The sequence below is a fragment of the Vombatus ursinus genome, unplaced genomic scaffold (assembly GCF_900497805.2).
Source record: "Vombatus ursinus unplaced genomic scaffold, bare-nosed wombat genome assembly UNPS02014793.1, whole genome shotgun sequence".
NCBI classification, from domain to species: domain Eukaryota; kingdom Metazoa; phylum Chordata; class Mammalia; order Diprotodontia; family Vombatidae; genus Vombatus; species Vombatus ursinus.
This window is the reverse complement of record NW_020954571.1, coordinates 4,024,039-4,048,924: the sequence shown is the minus strand read 5'-3', so window position 1 is coordinate 4,048,924 and position 24,886 is coordinate 4,024,039. Positions and strand designations below refer to the sequence as shown.

At 42.8% G+C, this 24,886-nt stretch overlaps 1 protein-coding gene across 4 annotated transcripts in view; it reads left to right on the top strand.

Annotated features, from left to right (window-relative positions):
• RXRA (retinoid X receptor alpha) overlaps nt 1–24,886 on the top strand; it is a 287,628-nt gene that overhangs the window by 253,048 nt on the left and 9,694 nt on the right. For all 4 annotated transcript variants that reach the window (XM_027869561.1, XM_027869563.1, XM_027869562.1 and 1 more), the window contains exons 6-8: nt 10,762–10,891; nt 19,305–19,437; nt 21,332–21,423. In XM_027869561.1, coding sequence (XP_027725362.1) covers nt 10,762–10,891; nt 19,305–19,437; nt 21,332–21,423 — 355 coding nt within the window. The remainder of the gene's footprint in view (nt 1–10,761; nt 10,892–19,304; nt 19,438–21,331; nt 21,424–24,886) is intronic.

The following is a 24,886-nucleotide window of genomic DNA, read 5'->3' as shown; positions in this document are numbered from 1 at the left end:
TCAGTCTCCTCATCTCTAGAAAATGATTTCTGCCCTACTTATCTCAAAGAAATGTTGTGAAGATCCAGTAAGAAAAGGGGCAAAAATATGTCTCATAGACTGTCAGGCAGAGGGTGTGTGTTTGTGTGTGTGTGTGTGTGTGTGTGTGTGTGTGTGTGTGTGTGTGTGTGTGTTTGTAGATTCAAGTCTGTGCTTTTCGGATCACCCTTAATTCTAGTACCTTTCTTCTGTTAATTTTCTTCTTTTCATCCTGTCTTGTATTGTGTTTGTACAAAGTTGTTTGCCTATTGTCTTCTCCATTAGAACCTGAGACCCTTGAGAATAAGGACTGTTTTTTGTTGTTGCTATTGCTGCTTTTTTTTAAAAAATTTTTGTTTTGCCTTACTTTATATCCCCAACACTTAGCACAGTGCCTAGCACATAGCAGGTGGTTAATAGATGCTTGTTGATTGACTATCTACACACACACAGTGTACATATATATAGATATGTATGTATATATATGCACATATATACATACATGATAATGAATACATACATATCTATATATATGTGTGTGTATTCGTTAGGTCAGGTACTATTATGACATGAATGACTATATAAATGGTTTGCAGGCAGTGATAATGGCCAAATTTTTATTATGTCCAGGATAAGGGAACGTGTAGACCCACATAGTACAGCTTCCTGGCTGGACAACAGCAGAACTGTCTCAGCACAGAAGAGAAGAATTCCTGCTGCCTTCCAATGATGATGATTGGATTAGATTACATCTTTTTTTTTATCTCCGCATTGTGCTGTCTCATCTTCTCTTCTGATCCCACTGGAGTGAACGGGACCAGCTTTTATTCCCATTTAATAGCTAGAATAACTGAGCCATCAGGAAATTGAGTAATTTGTCCCCAGTCACACTGTAACACTGTAGGACTCCTGTATTTTGATCCAGGCTCAGACCCAGGTCTTATGTATACAAAATACTGCCAACTTTCATGTAAGAAAATAGCACCACTAGTAATAATAACCACAGCTGACCATCAGTTCAACACTTTATATGCATTTACTCAGTAGGACACTATATCTGAGTTATGTCTCAAATTGTGGGACTAGGTTTCCATCTAAACACTGGTCTCATCTTAGACCATCCTTTCTAAGGTGATGAGCCAAGCTTAAAAGTTTAATCCGTAGCTGGGAGTAGGGGACAGTCTTTCATAAGGAATAAAGGGCCGATTTATGTTTGCTTTAAGGTTTAGCCTGTGGCCAGGGTTGGACCAAGGTTACAATTCTTTCTATAGTTGGGTTAGGGTTCAGTCTGTAGTGGGATTAGGGCTCATTCCATTTGTGACTGGGGTCAGGGGTCAGGGTTTAGGCTCTGGTTGGGGTCACTTTGGTATCAAAATTAGGGTTCAGGCTGTGTCTGACATCAAGGCTCAGATTATGGCCGGGATTTAGACTCTTTTAGATGCCCATAGTATATATTTAGGATCTGTTAGGTGCCTGTAAACTTATTTAGGCTATTTTAGGTGCCCAGTATAACTGTATGATTAGCAGTTCTTAACCTGAGGATCCTTGAACTTGTTTGAATATTTTGATAACCCTATTTCAACATCACTGGTTTCCTTTATAATCCTATGTACCTTATGCATTTAGAAACATTATTCTGAGAAGGGGTCCACAGGCTTTACCAGATTGCCAGAGTGGGTCCATGACACAAAAAAGGTAAAGAATCTTTGGACTAGAGTAAAGCCAAATAATCCCACAAAGATTAAATTGATTGCCTTGGCTTCTTTAATAGAGTGCTCTAACCAATGTGTAAGCCTATCGTGCACATGGCCTTGTTTCAAGAGCTGTGTGTGGAGGTCGTGTCTGGGCTATGGAGGAGAAAGCCGAGTTTGTGGCTTTGGAGCCATTCATTGGGTTCTAAATCCAAAATCCAAAAATCCAGCATCTCTAGGATTGGGCTTTGGGGTCCAGCCTCGCTAGTTCTGTGCAAGCATCTTGCAGTCATTGTCACTCCTCTGTGGAGGGTTATTCTCTGGTGCTTCGGTGAGCTCACTATAGGGGGGAGAGGCAGAGAGGTGCAGTGATGGGTGAGGGCCATTTCCATGCAGCCAACATTTATTAAGTGCCTTCTCTGTGCTGGGCCGCATTCTGTGTTCGGGCTAGTAGGATGTGGTGGCCTCTTGGCTTGAGGGAAGTTGTTAGAAGCCTTGTACTGAGTTGAAAACAAGCCCTGGAGAGGGGGCTGGAATAAATGACTTTATCTTACACATCATCTTCTCCTGTCTCTGAGCAAATTGAATGCTGCTTCCTGCATAATTCAACACAGGCTGCTGGGAAGGGGAATGTGTGCTGCATTTCAGTCTAGAAAGGGGCCCCTTGAAATGCCCGGGGATGATAGGAGGAATGTGCGGGGAAGCAACTGGACCAGCTGGCTAGAGTAGTAAGTTTGGGGATGGGAGTAGTTGAAGGTCCACTTGAAAGAAGTAATTTCTTCTCTGCTGCTTCAAAGAACAGGGTTGAAATCAGCAAATGGAAGTTACGGAGGGGTCAGAGTCCGGGTCAGTGTAAGGAAGAATTTTCTAACTATTAGAATTGTCCAATAGTGACATGGGCCACTTTGGGAGACAGTAAGCCCCCCACTATGGGAGGGGTTGGAGCAGAAGCTGCAGGATTGGCTTCCTACTCAGTCTACATCGGAAAAGGCAATGGAATTGGAGTCAGAGGAGATATAGGCTGAAATCCTGTCTCTTCTACTTACTACCTGTTTGATTTGGGGCAAGTCACTTAAACTTTCTGGACCTCAATTTCTCCCTCTGTAAAATGGGCTGGTTAGATTAAATGACCTTGAACAGTGGTGTCTTCGTCAAATAGGTAATGGGCCAGTAAACCATACATTAAGAATCCCTGTTTGCTTCATATTTGACTTAGTTTTAAAAATGTAATTTATCTATGTTTTATTGTATTTTTGTTTATTTTGTTAAATATTCCCAATTACATTTTAATTTGGCTCATGGGCAGTGCATTTAATATCTCTGGCCTTGAAGTTTTTTTTTCAGGTTTAAATATTATGATGCTCTGTTTTTTCTTTCCAACTCCAGTTCTAGTACTCTAGGCACTAAAACATGCTCTTGCCTTGAGGCTCCCCAGCCTTATTTCTCTCACTTGTCTTTATCCAATTCTGTTCTAGGGAGGAAGTCTAAGTCATTTCTACAATACCTGTAGGTGAATGCCAGTGAACGCCATTACCTCCTCTCTAAGCATTTGAAGCTTGGTCTTTCTTTGGACAATTCAGAGTTTTACCCCTGGGTTAAGATGTCACCATGGAAGGAAAATTTTGCAGGATAGGAAGGGTCTCAGAGAGTTTCTCTAGTGCCCCAAAGTCACAACTGTGGCTCAGTCAAACATCGATGAAGTTAAGCCTTGCAGACTGATTGCCTGCTGCCTGAAGAGCCCTTTATGAGATGCGGTGTCAGACAGTGAAGCTAGAGAAACCACTGTTCCAGACCTCAAGGAGCTTCCACTCTGGTTGAAGAGAAGGGGACACAATGGAAGGAAGAAGGTACAGGAAGGAATCAGCCCCCAATGCATAGCTTAGGGTCAGGCTCCACAAGGATCCCATAACTTCATAGAAATCAGAGCATCTCAGAGTTGGCATCCTCAGTGAAGTAGGAAGCCCCACTATAACTTTTCCAGTAAATGGTTGGTCCAGCTTCCATGTGAAAATTTCCAGCAAAAGAAAATTCTCTGTTAGGAAGTATTTTGATTTCTCTGAATTCCTTTAAGGTTTGAAATTTGTGCTAACAGCCTAGCACCTCTTGGGATTCTGTTTCAGCTTGTTCTGTCTCCATTTCATATGCATTCTTTCCTCATTATATTAATAACACTAAATAATAATAACAATAACAGACATGGTCATAAAATCATAGGGATTTTTGGTGAAAGGGAGCTTAGCGATGTGTTATCTTGCGCTGGTTACTCCCTTTCTCTGGGCTTAGTTTCCTCACTTATAAAAGGAGGTTAGAGTTGACATCCTCAGACTTGGCACTGTCCACCTCCCCACCCCCACCATCCCTGCCACTGTAGGTAGGAACCCAGAGTCACCACTCTACCCCAGCCCTCTGACCCCACTACCCCATTTTCAAGTGGTGGTGGGCTAGATACTCATTCTGCTGTTGTCTCCACCCCCAGCCTTATTTCCCAGCCAGACTTGGCTGTTCACATTGTTTGGAGAGCAGAAAATCACTCCAGTCTTCTGGTAAGATTGAGGACCACCTGCCCAGCTTATTCCCTCAACAATCTCATGCATTGGCTTGTGCAGGGCTGTACAGTTAACTCAGTGGTTCAGCCAGAAATAGAACTCGGGTCTCCCAACTTTAGGTCCCGTGTTCTTTCTGAGAGACCATATTGTCTAGTTTGGAAATCAAGATGTGAGACAGAGAACATAAGCCTAAGAATTGTCATTGTACCCCAAGAATCCATGGATCTTGCCATCCACCTTGTAGCTGAACCCTCCTTTATGAGTTTTCTACTCCAATTAGAATGTAAGCTCCTTGAGAGAATTGTCACATTTTTCCATTTATATTCTCAGCACTTAACAAAGTGCTAGGTACATATTAAACACTTAAGAAATTTTTTTATTCATTCATTTTTTCCCATTCTAATCCACCCCCCACTCCCCCATTTTATAGAATGAAGAAATTTAAGTCTCAGGGAAGGGAAGCCATTTGCCCAAAGGTACAAAGAAGATTAGTGGGAGAGCTGAGTTATGTCTCTGGACTCCTAGCCCCACACTTTACCCACTCTACCACACATCTCCTTGTATATCCCCCGCAGGAGTGGACACACAGTAGGTTGACAATAGATGCATGCGGAGTCAGCAGAATCCTGTCCAGCTCTCAGCTCCTTGAAAGAGGAAACCAGTAACTGAGCTGAGCCTGGCTTGATCACTCTTAATTAGCCTTTGAAGAGAGAGTTTCAAGTCTCCACTGTCCCTTGGAAGACATTTCTAAGCTCCCCATTTCCAGGAGGATCAAGTAGCCAACAGCTTTTCAGTCAGGCGTACTCCAGAGTGGTGCCTGGAAGCCTTTACCCAAGGGGATGGTCTCTTAGGGGCTGAGAGGGTTGAAGAAAACACCTTCAGCTGTGGAGCCGCCAGCCTGCTCCAGGGAGAATGCCTGACAGCCGCTTCTTCTAAGACAGTGATTAAAATTCCATCAGCAAATGCCGTGACTGTCTCCCCGCATCCCCTAAACAGCCCAGAAGTTTAATTAATGCATGTGTTCAAGAGTGAGGCCAGTAGGACGTGTTTCATACTTTCCCTTCCATCTTTCTTCTGTGTTAGGCAGGACTGAGGGGACGGATGGGTCTACCCTTCTCCTCAAGGGGAGAACCCTTGGGTTTATAGGATTTAGAGCTAAAAGGGACATCAGAGATCATGGAGTTGAAGAAATTGAGGCCCAGAGTGTTCAGGTGGCTTATCTGTGGTCACATGGTTAGAAGCAAGTAGCACAATTGGATTTTGAACCCAGGTCTTCAAATCTGTGAATCTGATGCTGTTTCCACTCTACTAAGCTTCCATCCCTCAGTCCTTCCCACCTCCTTATACCTGAGTGCCCAGGGCGCTGATTCCATGCTTGTCCTCATCCAAACCTCCAAGTGGCTTGTCTCCTTCTACATTAAATGTCTTCTTAGGGAAGGCCCTTCATAAAGTCCCTTAGTCTTTTTCCAAGGTTTTAAAAATACGCTGTCTCATACTTTGTCATTATTCCAAACTACGTCCCTCTGACTTCAATGTAAAGGCTTAAAATCAAAGAACTAAACAATGCCAGAGCTAGAAAAATAATAATAACAATAACAGACATGGTCATAAAATTATAGGGATTTTTGGTGAAAGGGAGCTTAGAGAAGTGTTAGCTTGTGCTGGTTACTCCCTTTCTCTGGGCTTAGTTTCTTCACCTATAAAAGGAGGTTAGACGACTTCCTCAGACTTGGCACTGTCCACCTCCCCACCCCCACCATCCCTGCCACTGTAGGTAGGAACCCAGAGTCACCACAGGATGAAGAAACTGAGGCCCAGAGAGTTCAGATGGCTTATCTGTAGTCACAAGGACAGAAGCAAGTAGCACAATTGGATTTTGTCCACTTGCAGGATAAGCTAGTACAGTCTTCTCTTTTTCATAGGTGAGGAAACTGAGATTCAGAGAGAAAGGAAGAAAACAGGCATTTATTAAGTGCCAGGCACTGTGCTAAGTGCTTTATAAATCTTATCTCATTGATCCTCACAACAAGCCTGAGATGTGGTTTTATTATTCTCATTTTACAGTTGGGGAAGCTGAGGCAAACAGGGTAAATGATTTGCCCAGGGTCACACAGCTAATGAGTATCTGGGGCTGGGTTTGAACTCAGGTGTTCTTGACTCTAGGCCCAGTGATCACTGTGCTACCCAGCTACTTCTCTAGGTTGTACCTTCCATTATCAGAACTATCAGCTTCATTTGACCTGGAGAATTTGCACAACCTGAGTCAGGGATGATTGACATGAGGTTACTTTGTTTTAGAAAGGGATGTTTTGAGGAACAGGGATACTTTCCAACTTTAGTGTATTTACTGTGAAGTTCTAGATTAATGAATTAATTAGCAGGTCTTTATCAAATCTTTATGCATTGTGAGAAATGTAGGAAAAAAAAGCAGAGATTTGATCAAATGACTAAGTAACATGAGTGGATTGGATGCTAGGAGTCATAGGACTCTCTGGGCTTCACTGTAAGGTCCCTTCCAGCTCTCACATTCTATGATCAAGATGCTTATGGGCCTTAGGATCCTGTCTAGCCCTACTCTCTATCCATTTTACAGAAGAGTCAACTCAGGTGCACATGAGGGATAGTGGCTTGTACAGGGCTGTACAATTAACTAAGTGATTCAGCCAGAAATAGAACCCAGGTCTCCTAACTTCAGGTCCCATGTTCTTTCTAGGAGATCATGCTATCTAGTTTGGAAATCAAAACATGAGGCAGAGAACAGCGTAGAATCAAATTCATCATTATACTCATGTACTGTGTGTACTTTACTCAGCACCAGGTATACCAGATAAATATGGCACAGACCCTGCTCTCTAGGGGCTTACCATTTAATTAATTCAGTGCTTATTTGTAAGTTTCAGGCTGTAAGCACCATAAGAATTCATAGGAGAAGAAGGATGGCTGGAGAAGCCAGGGGTGGCCCCATAGTAGACATGAGACTTGAGCTAAGGCATCTGCCTTCACCAGAACTGAGCTGCTGGAAGGACCAGGTCCAGCAAACCTTGGATTAGATGCCTTCTAAGGCTTCTTCCTATTTGACCATTGCATAATCCTTTGATTTTAGCATAGCCCAGCAAGCCGTGCTTCTCAATGAAATTCATCCATCTACCCGTATTGCCTCTTCCCTGCCCCCTTTTCCAGTCCCCAAGGTTTTCAAACCACTGCGGCGGATCTCGTCATCCAATTTGTAATCGCCGTCCCACTTGAGCAGTTAGCAGTTTCTTTAAACAGGGATTTGGTCTGTTTAGACTGCACGTCCTACTAAAGAGCAGATGGTTTTTGTTATTAGGTAGTATTTCAAAGGGAAGTATTTTTTCTCCTGCTGCAATGCTTCAGTTGTTGTGTTTTATGGAATGATGAAATTCCAGCACCCGGCTCGTGGAAATCAATCCCTTGCAGGACGAATCGATAAGAAAGGGACTGGGAGTTGGGGGTGGGGTGGGCCTTTTGTTGGAGAAGTAGGATAATTATATTAATAATACCTTCTAGAGAGGTGTATTAGGTGTGGTGTAGTGGAAAGGGAGGGACATGGTCTCAGAGTGAGTAAGACCTAGGTTTGAAATCCCATTCCTGACACAGACTGGTAATGTGACCCTAAACAAGCCAGTCTTGATGCTTACAAACAATTCCCTGCTTAGACTCTAATTGGCAAAGCAGGTGCTAGACTGCATTGGTAGAGAGTTCCTCACTGGGAATTCCCTAAACCAATAAAATCACAGGATTGGTCCAGAAAAATAAAGCATACTTACATGCTTACATCACTTTGCAGTTTCCAGAGGATTTTCACATCTGTTATCTCATTTGATCCCTATAATTGCACTATGAAATAAGTAGGATTATTCTCTTTTTTTTTTCAAATGAGGAAGTTGAGACTGGGTCCATTCCGTTGAATCCAATTCAAGAGATGCTCCTTAGGTGCTACTATATACGAGGCATTGGGCCAAGCTCAGACGTGGTGACTTGCCCAACATCATACAGCTAGTAAGTGGAGCAGCCAGGGTGTCAATCAAAGGCCAGTGGCTCTGGCATTAACTGGATTAAGTTCTCGAGCTCTGTCTTTCCTTTTCCAATTGTCTACTAGATGCCAGGATGTTGGTGCTAAGGATCATTGCTAAAGTCCAACGAGGTGCTAGAGTAGGGTGGGGGCCCCTACCTAGTCTGAGCTCACTTGGTTTAGAAAGTTCACTCTCCTGTTATTTGCCTGGAGATTCAAATCTCTGATAGTCGCAGGTAGCATGCTACATACACTTCACTCTGGACACTTCATAAACAGACCCCTGGGATACTTTAGACCATGAGTTCCCAAACTTTTTGGGTCCCCATATCCTTTGGCTTTCAGTAAACCTTTCAGTATCCCCTATTCAGTATGAAAGGAAATAAATTCTAGAGTTTATCATGCATAGGCACATAAGAAATAGGACTGGAAATAGATACTGGACCTGTACTATAGGAAATTCCCAGGTGAGAAAACACCCTTTACCAGCTCAAGTCAGCATTTTCTCTGTAATTTATTTTCTTGGAGTTGCCTAAGAAATAAAATAAAGGTGCATTAATCTCAGTAGAATCATCTACTTTGGGTTACTTATCAAAGGGTGGCCAGGTCTGTTTTCAGTTGTTAGACAGAACAATTAAAGTAATCCACATGTGGATGAGCCTATACCAAAGCTTACATTCTTGGTTGGGGAGTGGGAGGGATGAGATATCATCATGATCAGTAGCTGATAGTCTGTCCTATGAAAAAAAGAGTAAACTTATTCTTCATAACCTCAGAGGCTAGAACTAGAACCAATAAGTGATAATAAGTAGGTGGAAATTTTTTTCTTTTTTTTTTTAAACTTTGTTGTATATTTAAAAAGAATAGCAAGTTGTACATAGTAGATTTGTAGTTTCATGTGCAATCATCTTTTTATCATACAGTGTTATGGAAATGCTTGTTTTATTCTATAAATTTAAAAAGAATAAAGTGCAGATTTTAGCAAAAAGAAAAAAAAATAAGTAGGTGGAAAAAGCAGTTCTCAGCTCTAAAAATGAGGGCTATGAGAAAATAGAATGGGCTGTATCAGGATGGGATGAGCTCCCCCTCACTGCAGCATCCAAGAAGAGACTGAATGGTCACCTCTCAGGGATCTTGTAGATGGAATCCCTGTGCTTGGTGAGTGGCTGGACTAAATGACCTCTGGGGCCCCATCCAGCTCCAGAGTTCGGTGATTCTAGCATTCCCTTATTAGTTAAAACCATTTAGCCCACCAGACAGAGAAGCTGCTCTATTAATAGCAGCGCCTCTTGCATTGGTTCAACCTTGGGTTCTGCTGCTAGTTCCAAATGGTCAGTGCTCAGATCTCCATTTCTTTTGTTACTCAACGATGAGCTCTCAGCCTTCTGCTGGTATCTCCCCCACCCCACCCTACCCCCAATGCACACATCTCCCGTAAGTGAATTGATCTCTTCCTTCACCTAGCTTAACAAATTAGGCAAACTTGAAGATCTTAGAAATATGTCTTATGGTGAGTCAAGAAAAGATAAAATTCAGAAAATACAGATATAATTGCCAGGGAGAGGCTGGGTCAGAAGAAATGATTGCAGTTGGTTGTGACCAGTTCATATGTGGGAGAAATGGTTGGTCAGTAGTTTGTGTGGGAAAAGATAGAGAGGTTTTCAATCAGCAGTGTGATGTGACATCTGAAAAAGCTAATGTGATTTGTCCTAGAAATTTGCATTTCTAGAGGTGTAGTGTGTAGGACAGGAAGGGTATAGTCCCACTGCCCTCTACTGTGGTCTAGCCATATCTGGAGCATCTGGGTACGCCATATTGTAGGAGAGACTTTGACCCAATGGAATTCCTGTACAGGAGAGCAGCAGGGATGGTAAGGGCACAGCTGACCACCCCCTACAAAGATTGTTGAAGAAGATGTGGATGCTTAAGAAGACTTAAAACGGGTCATGATATCCATTCTCAAACACTGGAAGGACTGTCGGGATTAGATTTGTCCTGTTTGGCCCTAGTTGCACTATTGCCCCATTGTACAAAGGCAGATTTAAGCTTAATGTAACAATGAGAATTGTCTAAAAATAGAATGAGCTGCCTCAGGAAATCATGGATTCCATAGCCTCTTAATTGAGGTCTTCAAACAAAGTCTGGACTCCCACTTGTCCAGGGTTGGTTGTTGTAGAAAGGACTCCTGTTCAGGTATGAGTTGGACTGGAGATGACCTTTGACATCCCTTCCGGTTCTGAGGTTCCATAAATCTGGGAAGGACTTTCTTCAGGAAGTAAATTTTTAGAAGGGTTCTCCACCTCTCAAAACAGTATGCGCAGCCTGGAGCCAAGTTCTAATTGACTCTCAGCCCCTCTGGACAGTAGTTTAAGCGTCACCCTGAGTGAGAATGGTCCTAGTAGGGTTAGCCCCTACCCCCTCTTCCCACATCTATGCCTTTCCTACCTCTCATGGTACCTCTCTCTGTTTGCAGCCCAACGACCCTGTTACGAACATATGCCAAGCAGCAGACAAACAGCTCTTCACCTTGGTGGAATGGGCCAAGAGAATCCCTCACTTCTCAGAGCTACCCCTGGATGACCAGGTCATTCTATTGCGAGCGGGTAAGTGAGGCTTCCTACCTAGGGCAAGACCTGGCTTTGGGACACAGGGGAAGAAGCTGCTGCTATCTTTGAGATCCTTTTGCGTGGAAAGAAAAAGGCAGAAAATAGGTAGGACTAAAGTCTCTGAAGCCATTAAACTAGGATTTAATTACCAAATCCCAGAATGCTAGATGGATTATACACAGCTTTTTCCCTTTTTAGCTCAAAAGAGGAAGTTTTAGAACAATTAGAACCCCAGCCACTGGAATTTAGCCACTGTAGAATAAAATGTCTAGAATTGTGCATCATGGCAATTGATGTGTATGTCATTTCTCCTTTACTGATGTAGCTTCTAAGCTCCTCAGGGTCAAGGATCATTTCCTATTTATCTCTGCATTTCCTCCTTTCTTCCCCCTCCCCAGCACCTAACATAAGGCCTTTCACATAGTCAGCTGTGGAGATGTTTAAAAATGATCAGATTCAGGAAGGGTTAAGGTAGATTCATGAATGACAGGTGCATAATGGGAGGAAGGTAAGTTAGGGCTGCAATTTGGGAAGGTCCTTCGTGATTTTGAGATTGACATCGTGATTCAGTTATAGTTTTCTTCAAACCATTCATCAGGGCTCCCTATCAGAGAAAGGACCATAGGTTAGAAGAATGAGGGGGCTGAACTCAGGAGGCACCTGATGGATTAATGCCCTTAATCTGCCAGATTTACTAGATGGGAGAGCCTGCTGGCAAGTGTCACTGGTAACCTCCTGATCTGTTGCCCTGGAACCTTGATTTCAAGGTTCTCTTAACACTCTAAGGCATTCATCCTATAACATATCTCCATCACCCTTTCTCTCAGTTTCTTGCTACTTCTGCAAACTTCTTGACCATAATTAACACTCTTGAATTTGGACTTTAGTTTGGGAAAATCCCACCAAAGGGGTGATGTGCCCTTGGGGAGGAGAAGGAGAATGAGAATAATCAAGCCAAAATGACATTCATGCCAAGTTGAGGATTTTATTCAAGAGACCTGGCTGGGACTGTGGTACTAATAGGCACAGAGGAAGCATGGTGTAGTGGAAAGAACCTTGGACTTGGAACTGGGAGAGCTGAGTCCTAGTCTCAGCTTTGCTGCCAGACACTGTATGGCGTTGGGGAGGTTGTTTTCTTGTCTTCAATGAACTCTTCTGTAAAATGGGGTTGGGTTTGAGGTCTATGATGTCACAAGCTTCTTGCAGTTCTGACACTCTGAGACTCATGTCCAACCAGCCCTATCCCCTTATGAGCTGGAAGGAACACATGCCATTTTATGCTCTTCTTGCCATTAGAAGAATGTGAGGAAATGCCATCCTTTATACCCAATGAAGCTTGAGCTTCCATTATTTTCTGACAGAGCCAGGGTGGAGCATCACATTTAGTGGCAAAAAACCATGTTGTGGGTCACTGGGGAAAAGTTGCAGGGCCCATTTCCTGGAGGAGCCCAGGACCCCCAAAAGTCAGCTAGACAACTTGGCCCATATTGGGGGCGGAATCTGGTTATGCAGAGGCTAGGACATTGAAACTCAAATTCCATTTAGTACTCAGGATGTAAAAGATATAATTATATGCTGAGTGGAATGTTGAGAGATGATTTTCCCTATCTGATTGGCTAGTTTACAGGGCAGAATGCTCTAGACATGCTCTGTGAATTGCCACTGCTCATTAAAAACACACACACACACACACACACACACACACACACCCCCATTACATTTTGGGGGAGGGGTAGGGATAGAAACAGGAGTAATTTAGAGTAACTGATTGGGGTAAAGATATTTTCTTTGAGTACCTTAATCCACCTTGTTCCCTTTTGCTCCTCCCCCTCAAAAAAAAATTATCAGTTCCTTCTGTTGACTATTCAGTTTTTAGGAAGAAACTTCTCAGTCAGTATTGTCCAAATAATGCCCGGAAAATTCTACCATGTTATCTCTGATCCCACAGAGGTTTTCTGTTTTTTCCTTCCACTCCAACTTAGCTTCCTTTCCCATGAATACTGGGGACATACTCTGTAGTTTCGTTGGCCCCTAACACGAATCTGCCTCTACTCCTCTCTCTCTCTCTCTGTCTCTGTCTCTGTCTCTGTCTCTGTCTCTCTCTTTCTCTTTCTTTCTCTCTCTCTTTCTCTGTCTCTCTCTCTCTGTGTCCGACTCTCTCTCTCCACTCCCTCTCCCTCTCCCTCTCCCTCTCCCTCTCCCTCTCCCCCTCCCTCCCTCCCCATATCCCATCTGTGCCATGAAAAACGGGACATAATGTGGGTAATGTGCAGTAGTGGAAATAACACTGGCCTTGTTAGTCAGAAAACTCTTTTTCTTAGAGTTGTATCTCACTTGCTGGCTGATTATGTGCATGTGACTTACCCCCTCCAAGGCTGCATGTGGACGCAGATGTAGACACACACATACACACAAATGTGCCTGTCTGTGCACCCACCCACATACACAGTTTCCTCATCTGTGAAATGAGGACATTAGATGAGAGGATCTCTAAGATCCTGCTCACCTCTTAGGTTCTTCTTGTTTTCAAGTCTTATCTACACTTTCATAGTAAGAGGCAAGGCAGAGTAGTGGAGAGAGCCCTGGACCTGGAGTTGTCAGGGGGCCTGGCTTCCTACCCCAGCTCTGCTAGCTCAGCACCTTTATGATCTTGCCCCACTCACTCCACTCCAGTTTGCCTCTTAAGTCTGAAATGTAAAATGGGGGTAGTAGACTAAACAATTTCTATAATTCTTCCCAACTCTTCAGTCTGTGGACTTAAAACTTCTCCTTACCTTAAGCCTAATCCTGTCTGAAAGACAGAGTGTGGAGAAACTCATCCCTTTGGTAAGAGCATCATTGATGCATACAACACAAATATACTTTGCAGATGGTCGTGTTAGCTTTTGGTATAGAAGCACTGCTTTTAGGGAGCCAGGCTCCAGGGAGTCAAGTTTGCCTTTTAATTTGACTTTTGAGTTGCACTTATCAAAGGCTTAACTTCTTGGGGGACCCCTCACATGGGGACCAGATGACTGAATTTATTTCTTTTTAGTGAAGATATGAGATAGAAAATATTGTGTACTTGTACTGTTGACAATGTTATCATTGAAAAGGACCTCAAAACATAGTATATAGAACACGGTGCTTTGCACATTGTTGTTGATCAGTCACGTCTGACTCTTTGTGACCCTGTGAACCATACTGTCCATGGGGTTTTCTTGGCAAAGACACTGGAGTGGTTTGCCATTTCCTTCCCCAGTGGATTAAGGCAAACAGAGGGTAAGTGACTTGCTCAGTTCATGTGTTTCTGAGGCTGAATTTGAACTCAGGTCTTCCTGACTCCAGGCCCAGCTCTCTCTATCTGTTGAGTCACCTCGCTGCCTCTAGTTGGGTTCATTTTTCATGGTTGGCATATTGTTAGTGCTTAATAAATGCTTATTCATTCATTCATCATAGAATGTTAACTCTGGAGAGGATATTTTAAAAATAGGTTGTTATATACCATCAGATCTGAAAGATACCTTAACCTTAGTACAATAAAATATTAAAAAAGGAAGGGACAGAGAATTGAATGTCAGAAGTTGGAAGGACCCTTAGTGATTATCTAGTCTAATCCCTTCAGTTTACAGATGAAGATGGCCCTACCAAGAATGCCCCAAGAATCTTTAATAACAATGTACACTTCAGCTAATTTGTGGTAAACAGTTCTAGCTTCCAGGAGCTAATTTATCATTCCCAGAGGTAGTTGGTCTTGATGGTATCTCATGTTTAATTCCAGGACCCATCTTGGTCTACGTGCATGAAGAGCTCCAGGCCTAGTTAGTTAGCTTTTCTGGATGCAGTAACTAGAATTCTCACCACCACTCATAGAAGAGGGAATTTCTTGTGTCTTAGTGTCATCTCCTTTACTCATAACATGTCTGTGTTGTGATCTCATGATCCTTGTGCTGCCTAGAAAAGGGAGCTCATGGACATCGCCATGCAGGGTCCAACTCCTGATGTCTTTATCCAGTGGAGCCTTGGATAACCTCTATATAGAAGTCTAACCAATGGCTTTATGTATTATTGAGTACAGAGAGCAGCCCATGGCGAACAGCTGCACATAAAATATTTAAAGATTATAACTTAGCTAAGAGCAGTGGTTGAATTCATTCATGCATCCAACTCAGGAAAATTAAATGGAACTGAGTCCTCAGGCCCAGTGGAAGGAGACTAACCATACCCCTTTCCCCTGTCTGTCTATGAATTCTTAAAGGTTTGAAAACCTTGTGGCTTTGGGGACTCAGCAAGGGGGGAACTGCCTCTGCTGTGAGAGAGCATACAATTAGAGTGACTAGGCATGGAGGCCACATCTTTGAGAGTCATCCAGTGATGGGAGCCTTTTTTTTAGTACATGAAGTTTTAACAAACAAACAAACTTAAAATGTAGACCCAGTGAAATATAGATTCTAGCTGAGGGTATGTGTCCCTTACAAGACATTTTTAACATTACTTTTTTTTCAGCAATTGAGTTGATATTTCAGTGTATTAGCGACAACAAAGGACACACTTAATAAGATTAGGCCTATAGGGCAGAACTTGGTATATTTGCCTTTATTTTTAAAATTCCCCTTTCCCCTTGACCTCTTTCCCTCATCATGGAAAATACGTGTAAGATAGGTGATTTCTTTTTGCATCTTTTTTTTTTGTAACTTTGAGCAAATCGTTTCCCTTCTGTGGGTCTCAGTGTCCCCATCTGTAAAATGATTGGGTTGGATTAGATGGTTGTTCAGGTTCTTCCCATGCTTGTTTTCTCCACATGTTGCCTCTTCTGACTCATTCTTAGATCCCCTGTCTGAAGACCTTAGGCCATTTTCTAAAATCATCCCCTCTGGTTTTCAGATCAGAAATGACAAGCAAGCGATAGGACTTGTCTAACTGAGCTCCTGGAATCTCTGGTGATAATAATCATAATAATCCCCTACATTTGTGTTGTACTTTTTGCTTTTCAAAGAACAAGCTCATTCTTTAGCTCATTTGATCCTCAAAAAACAGAGAGGGGTAATGAAAGATAGCAGTAGACTTAGTATACTGAGATCTCTGTTCAAATCCAAGCTCTGGGGCTTTTAAAAATTCAGTTTTCATTTTATTTTCAATTCCAAATTCTCTCCCTCCCTCTCTCCTTCCCCCACCCATTGAGAAGGCAAGGAAAATAAAATCCATTACAAATATGTGTGCACATGCAAAAAAAAAAATTCCACATTAGCTGTTATACTCACTCCTCCCTCTGTTCCCCCTCCCCCCAAAAGCAAGAAAGAAATAGAAGAAAATACCAAGCTCTGGGATTTATTACACGTGTCCTCTTGGGCAGATCACCCCAGCTTTCTGAGCCTCATCTTCTTCATCTGTAAAACAAGGATAGTAATATGTCCACTACCTACTTCCCAGAATTTTTGTGGGAGAAAGTACTTCTTAGCCCTTTAAAGTACTATATTCATGTGAGTTATTGTCTCCCTTGGTATAACTGAGCTTTAGAGAAAACAATGATTCTCCTCTTCATTTGACAGAAGAAGAAACCGATACCCCACAAGTTAGTGAATTTCCCAAGTTTGTAGAACTAGTCAGTACAAAACTGAAAGCAGAACCCAGCTCTCTTGAGCCTGGTCAGGAACTTGTAGAAACTGAACGGTGGATACATCAGGAAAGGAGGGAAGAATGGATTTATTAAGCACTGTGCTAAATATCATCTCATTTGATCCTAACAACAAAAAACTCAAAAAACTTAAAATATGAAGGATTTAGTGAAATATAGATTCCAGCTGAGGGTGTGTGTTCCTACCTGGGAGGTAAGCTCTGTTATTATCTCCTTTTACAGTTGAGGAAACTGAGGCAGACAGGTTAGATAACTTGCCCACACAGTTAGTAAGTATCCGAGGCTGCATTTAAACTCAAGTGATTCTGACTCCAAGGCCCAGTTCTCTGCCCACCTTGCCCCACCTAGCTTCCTTTGGTGGAAAGTTAGTGGGGTAGGGGATGGAAAGGTAAAATGGCGGCTCCTCAGAAATTGTATAATATACCAACGTCTCTTCTGGCACGATTTCTGGTGTGCTTTCTGTTGTGATTCAATAGACGTTTATTAAGTAGTTAATCCATCAAACATAACATTTATCAAGCACCTACTCTGTGCCAGGTCTGGAGCTGGAAGGGACCTCTAGTCCAACCCTGTCATTTTACAGATGAGGAATCGAGTGGCCAGAGAAGTGAGTGAGACTTACTCAGGGTCACATGGCTATTGAGTAGCAGAGCCAGGATTTCAACCCAGATCCTTGGACTCAAAATCCAGTGTTCTTTCCCTTATCCCATGCTGCCTGTGCTAGATAGGAGAATATAAATGAAAAAAACAAAACAAGTTGGTGTCTTAAGGATTTTCCTTTCTGTGAGGGGTTATAGTTCATGATGTCATTTGGTCCCATTTAAACCTAGCAGATGCTTAGTTTTCCTTTGCAAAGGCAATTGGGTAGTGCAGAGGCCTTGGACATATAGGTACATTCTGTTACTGTAGAAAGGCTTACATCAGGTATGTTTCAGAGGCATAGGAATAGACCATATGACCTCCTAATGCAGTTTCTCCCCATGTGACTAAATATAAGGAAAAGAGGTTGCTAAATTGAATCGCTGGTTTATAAGCTCAAGGAATTACTGATACTGGGAGTTACCTAGAGTTCTCCATCAAGGTGGACCTTACATCATACAATGGATTTTGCACTAATCAACAAAACAAGCAAGCATTTATTAAGTGATTATCATATGCCCAAGAAGTATCACATGTGAATAAGTTTTCACAAATGTAATCATATTTTCAATGTTCTAGGTGGACTCACAATTTAAGAAAATTCTCTGGTGGATTCTTTTGGTTTATCTAGTTACCAAGCACACTCTACTTCTTGGAAAATGTGATTTTATCTCTTGGTTGTACTTAAAGTGATGCTGCACACCTGAACATAACATATACACACGTCTGCATACCCCACTTTTAAAATTTTTTTTATTTTTTTATTTTTGCATTCCCCATTTCTTTAGAACCCTTTTCTGGGTCCTGCCATCCCTGGAATCATTAGTACAGTTTGGTCTGTGCTGGGGAAGGGACTTGAAGCTGCTTGGGAAGGGAGAGGATGGTTTGTAACAAGTCTTCTGCTGCCTGTATGAACTTGCCAAGCATGCAGCCCCACCCTAGGTCTTCCCCCTGGGAAGTTCACTTCTCCTTGGCCCTTGCACAGCTGGCCTTGAGAGCTGTGCTGTCACTGCTGGGGGGCTGCCACTCCTCCCCACTCCCCCGGCAGGCACCCTCTCCATTAACCCCTCACCTTTCATGTCGGCCAGTTGGTGCCTGCCTGAGCCCAGCCCTGTGCTTGATGCCATGGGGAGCTTAGGAGAAGTACGGGACTAGGTCTTTGGCCCCCACCATTGCTCATGGCTCTTGCTAGGGAGACCAGATGAACTTATGTGAGACAACTGGAGCTGCCCGTGGTGGAAAGGGCACTATTCTGGGAATCAGGAGACATAGATTCTAGAGCTGACGCCATGCCTAACTTGCTTGGTGAATTTCCCTTTTCTGGTCCTTAATTTCATTTTCTGTAAAATGAAGTAGTTGGGCGAAAATCTCAGAAGGTTAACAATGGAAAGGGTCACTCACATGCTTCCGCCTCCCTCTCCTTTTAAAAAAATGGATGTTTAAGCTAAATGTCCACAGAAATTAAGTGATTTCAATTGCACCAAGATTTACTTAGCTCCTTGTGTGTGCCAGACACTATGCTCAGTGCTGGGGATGGATACAAAGACAAAAATGGAAAATCCCTTCCCTCTGGGAGCTTATTCTACTGAGGATTGAGGCGACGGGCGGGGGAGGATCCAACATGTAAATAAACAAATACAAAGACTTGTCCAGGATCACACAGGTCACCTGGCTTTTTATCCAGTACTCTTTCCCCTCCAATATAATCTCCTATCTATTATCTAACACCCTGTGATTCTATAATTTTCCATTTCTAATAAAACTCTAAGATCTATTTACTTTGAATGTCAGAAAAGAATTCTTCACTATGTATGATTGCTTTTTTATTTTTACCCAGATTGTGACTGGTTCAATTATTAGACACACTTCTAACACCAACTAGCGATCTTGGCGTGCAACAGTAGGAAGACTGCATTTGTACATTTCTTAAGAACTTTCAGATTACCTATACATTTTATTCAGACCGTGTAAATCGGCATTATGCCCTGATAGCATAATGAACTAAATTGTGCATTACATACAATTAGGAAACAGGACCATGTTTGTACATAATGTGCTAATTGCGTGAGGACAGACAAGTGGGAAAGGCATTGGAGAAAGGAAGAGTTCATTAGGGGCTGGAGATCAATGTGTGTCCTCTTCCCCCCTTCCCTACAGGCTGGAATGAGCTGCTCATCGCCTCGTTCTCTCACCGCTCGATAGCAGTGAAAGATGGGATCCTTCTTGCTACCGGCCTTCACGTCCATAGGAACAGCGCTCACAGTGCAGGGGTGGGCGCCATCTTTGACAGGTGGGGATTGGACTTTGTGGGGTGGAAGGGGGATCCTATTAGAGAGCGTAGGGTTAGGGTCTTCTCCCTTTGATCCATCAGCCTGAAGGGATATTTGATCTGAGTGTGCTTTTGAGGAAATATGGGTAAAGAAACAGAAGACCTAGTTTCTTGTCCCAGCTCTTCCATGAACCAGCCCATGTGACTATAGGTGAATCACTTTCCCTCCTTTGGCCTCAGTTTCTTCATCTGTAAAACAAGAGGGTTGGAGTAAATGCTCTCTTAAGATCTAGTTTTCTGCAATTCTGTAATCTGTGTTATTAGTCTAGACAATCCATACACAAATCTACAGTGAACTTACATTTAGAAAACTATGTCTAGGTGCCACAGCTTAACAAAAAGCAGACAGAGCTAGAGGGAACCCAGAGATGGGAAGCTCAAACAATTAAGCACAGTGTAGGAGCTGCTCAGTGAGGAGAAACTGAAGAAATGAAGGCTGCACAGTTTAGGAAGAAAAAGAAATGGGAGGGAAATAGGGCCTCACAGTCTATAAAGAAGGATCAGACAATGTAAGAGTTTACCCTTAAACTCTGGATAAAAAAATTAGAAGTTTTCCACTTGAACCTTAAAAGAGGAGATTTTAAGAAACTTGAAACACTGAGGAATAAATTTATAGAAATGTTTCTCTGAGACATGATACAGCTTGGTAGCAGAAGTAGCCTCCAAAAAGTTTTAGATGAAGAATTAATTTCTAGAGGAGAGATCTATAACATGTCATGAAGGGAACATCATGTTTTGGCCAAATGAAGATACCAGCCTTCTGCAGATCTACCCCCATGAGAGACAGAATCATCATATCATCAGCTAGAAGGGTCCAAAGAAGACAGCTAGTTCTAAGTAGTCATTGTAGAGTTGGGGAAACTGAGGCCTAAAAAGGTTTAAGTGACCTTTAAGTTACTTGATTATATGACCTACAACACCTGGGGTCTCTTTTATTGAAGGGGTGGGGTTTGAGATGGCAAATGGTACTTTATTTCAAGTGGAGAACCACCTCCTCCCTCCTCCCCAACCCTTTGCTGCTTACTTGACTTTCTCTATTTTCTAAGGAACAAAAGAACCCTTGCAGAGAAGCTGGAATTTCCTCCCCTCCTCATTCCTGTCATCCACATCTCAGGGAAACAGCTCTCCTTGATGTGTGGAACCCATGGGCATAGACCCATAAACAGCTTTGCTCTATGGGAATTTCCTGAGTGCCAGGGTTTGACAAAACAATAGCTAGATGGCATTGCTGTGTGAAATGGGAATCCTTGTGCCCATTGAACAGATAAGTATGCTGGTATGGAGCGGGTCAGTACCTACCACCCAGTCTCAGCTGCTGATCAACTCAAGAGTGGTAGGATTTGGCCACCATACAGGGCCACATAAAGGCAGAGGCAAGACTCCAAACTCACTTCTGCCCAACTGTTAACATCACCCTCTCCTTGATCTCCAGTCTCCAGTTTAATAATTATTGACCCTGCTCCCTGTGTCTTTGAGCCAAATCTAAACAGACATTGGTGTGTGAAGGAAAAAGAACTCATTTAAACACAAACACTTGCAATAACACACAAAAATGAATACTAAGAAGAGTTGGCAGAAGAGTTACATTTTATATTACCTCTCTCTCTCTCTCTCTCTCTCTCTCTCTCTCTCTCTCTCTCTCTCTCTCTCTCACTCTCACACTGTTTTTGGAAGATTTTCCCTGATGTGACATTCCCTCTTTAAAGTTTCTTCAGAAGTCATTCCCAGTTTCAGTCCTGCTTTATTACTCAAGAAACGACAGAATGTCTTGACACTTTGTCAGTGTGATCTCTAAGAAGGGGGGGACCCTCGTCTGATGGGGTGTCTTGTGTTCTGTGTTTCCTTCCCCCTGCAGAGTCCTGACAGAACTTGTGTCAAAAATGCGAGACATGCAGATGGACAAGACAGAGCTGGGCTGCCTGAGAGCCATTGTCCTCTTCAATCCGGGTATGTCCTTTCTTGTCTTTTGGATTAAAAAAAAGAAAAGCAAATCCAGTCTCCAGAGCCAGTGAGATCTACAGTAACAACGTATCATTTGCTTGGTTCTGCCTTGTGGAACTGAAAGATCAGATTGCACATAATGGGGGACTCAGGGATGAGGGGCCAGAGACCAACTCCAGATTCTTTGAACGTTCTCAAACTTGGTGAACGGCAATTCCCAGATGTTTTTGGTTAAGGACCCTCTCGGCGTCTGACTATCATTTGAGAACCCCATTTTGAAATAGCCATGCTTTGCCTTTATGGTTCACAGTGTTTCTTTATCTTTGGAGTATCTCTCTTTGGTTTTGTTATTTTTCTTTCCTCCACATGCAGACTCCTCTTCCCCCAGCCCTGCTCTTTCTCTGCTGCCTCTGCTTCCAACCATCTTCCTTATAGAATCTTCCAGCTCCGGTAGAATCCTCACATTCTGGAATCCACCAGAATTCAGAAGTTCTGCCATTAACGTTCTAGTTGAGATGGACAAGGCTCATGACGGAAGCCTATTGATTCCTTCTCAGCAGTAACTAGCCTGACTTCTCTGAGGCTGGGGCCCCAGGCTAAATTGTAAGGTTGTAGTAAAAGGCAGGTCTCGGCAGTTTTTATTCTTGCAATTTCTATTCAGGGCCCTTTAGAAATAGGCTTTGTCATAGCTATGGAGAAAGCATTGGCCTGGGAGCCAAGGGAGCTGGGCTCTAAGTCCTGATTCTTCCACTTATTAAAGATAGACTTATAGCTCCTTGAAGGCAGTGATTGGTTCCTGTTTGTCATCACTTAGCACAATACCTGCCGCAGAGCAGGCATTTAATAAATGCTTACTAGTTGATTGGTTAATAGCCATAAGACCCTTAGTCAGTCACTTCCCTTCTCTGGACCTTGTTGTCCATGTTTGTAAAAGGAGGTCATTGGACTGCAAAATTTCCAGAGTCTTTTCTATGCTAACATTATAGGATATATTCTATGGTTTTATTCAGGGCAATCAAGACACTATTATGTCATCCCTGACAGTCTGTAAGATGAAAGCCATATTAATTGTCATTTTTTTCATTGATAGCCATTACAGAGTTTCTCTTCCTGGGGAAATTACTCAACATAATTTTGTGTTAATAGCCTATAATCCTTCATCTAAATGTGTCTGAGTCACTTAAGTCAGCCACGTCCTCCGGCTTCCATGTATCAATTACTCAGTCCAAATCTTCATAGCGGCTTAGTTTGCAGAGTTGGTGTATCTCACATTGCTCAGGTCACTCTCCAAGGAAGGAGCAGCTAGAGTTGAGAAGTAGAAAAAAAAGACAGAAATGTGATTCGAAGTTACCTAGTTGCCAAAATGCATATGTTCTTTTTAACCTGCTGCAATTTTACTATGTACTGCACTGACATACTCAGCTGTCACCAGTGATTGATGGTCACCTTCCCATAAGAAAAGCCCAAATGGCCTAATCCACCATGACTGGCTCAACTGGCCATGCTCTTGTTCTTAGATTTGGAACGTGGTTAGAAAGCAAGTCGATTCACTGCTCAGGGAATGGGGTGATGTGGAATTCAGCACACATTTACGTAGAATGTAGAGTGAGATACAAGGCCTGCCTGTAAAGCTTTTTAAAGGAAGTAATGTTGGGTCTAAAATTAGAGAGGGTCTGTCCTTTGCTACTTGGGTGACCATAGATAAGTCACTTGACCACTCTGGGCCTCATTTTCTCTATCTATATAAAATGGGAGATGTCGAACATTTAAGGTCTCTTCCAGTTCCGAGTCTGTAATCTCATGAAACAGTCTTTGAATGGCTCCTGCAGAATGTGTTTGGTAAGGGCTTGGAGTCAGACCGAAGAAACCCGTTTGAGCAGAGATGTCAAGTGAAGGTTGAGAAGGGGGGTGAAGAAGAGGGAGGAATTAGGACAGATTATGGCAAATTTGATCTCCAGAGATCTTTGGAAGCCGTAAAAAGAGAGCAAGAAAGAAAACTTGGCAAACCTATAACCTTGGCAGTGAGGGTCAAGAATGTCTGTTGTGGAGACGAAAGGGGAAAAATTAATAGACAGATTGGAGGGGACAGGTCCAAATGGGAAACGAGGGAGGGAGGCTGGTGTGATGAGATCATACAGTACAGTCCTTAAGTATTACCACATTGAGATAGGACTTTGCTTTGCCAAACCAGTTAAAAATGTCCACTCTAGGATACAGGGCCATTTATCCCTCCGTAGTCTTTACCTCACAGTTTAACTATGACAGCCTCATAAATGTTACCCCTGCTTCTCGAGCTCTGGATCTTATCCAGCTGGAGAAGCTAGCCCTAGCCTACGAAGTACAGACCTGGTAAGAAAGGGGCACTCGTTGGGGAGAACTTAGGGAAATTTAAAGGAAGGTGTAGGCCCTGTTGTAGGCCCTGATGCAGACTGATGAGGAAGTGGGATGTAGTAGAAAAGGTCAGAAATCCTGGGTTCAAATCCTTGCTCTGCTACTTATTACTTTGGAAAGAGCATTTTCTTTTCTGTGCTAAAATGTCTGCATCTGTAAAATGAAGAGGTTGGATCGATGTTCGTTAAAGTCCTCTCCAGCTGTGTGATTCTGTGCTGTTTCTTTGAATAATCCTCATCATCTGTATATATTTCCTGAGTGCCTCTCATAATACTAGGTTTTGAGTGCTAGAAGGGTACATAAACAAAATCCATAAATTTGGGAAGAGGGATGAGAAATTGTTGGCCAATTTTAGGATACTTGCATTGTTATCATCATCATCATCATCATCATCATCATCTGTTTGGAATCTGAAGAGACCTCAGGGACCATCTAGTCTAGCTCTTTCATTTTACAGAGGAGGAAAATGAGGTCTCTGTAATGACTGGTCCAAGGTCACACAGGTAATAAGCCATGGATGAATGGATGACCTAATTACCTAGGTGGTAAATGTGACAGAATTAGAGATTTTTTTAAAAGAATTGGGTCTTTCTCTCTCATCCAGAATAGAAGTTCAGGGACTACTCAAAGCTCTCTTCCAACTCTGATGGGCATAGAACCTTTGACCTGCTCCATTTCTGACCTGGGCTGATTCACCCCTCCTTATGTTACCCAGCGACCCTCAGCTCTCAGATACTCACCGTATTTATTGCTGTTGACCTTAATGCAGACACTCAATCAGCTCAGCCCACTGCAACCCTAATCTAAACGCAACGCAGAACTCCCAAGCTCAAGGGATCTGCCAGCCTCAGTCTCCCAAGTAGCAAGGATTCCGGGTGGGAGTCACCATACCTGGCCAGAATCAGAGGTTTAGAGAGCATCTCATTAATCTCCCTCATTCTAGAGAAAAGAAACTAAGGCCCAAAATAGTTAAGTGATTTGTCTGAAATCAAATCCTATGTTCCCTGACTCCAAATCCAGCTCTGTTTACCTCTCCCTATGCTTTCTAGATCTTGGATTCAAGCCTAGGTTCTCTTGT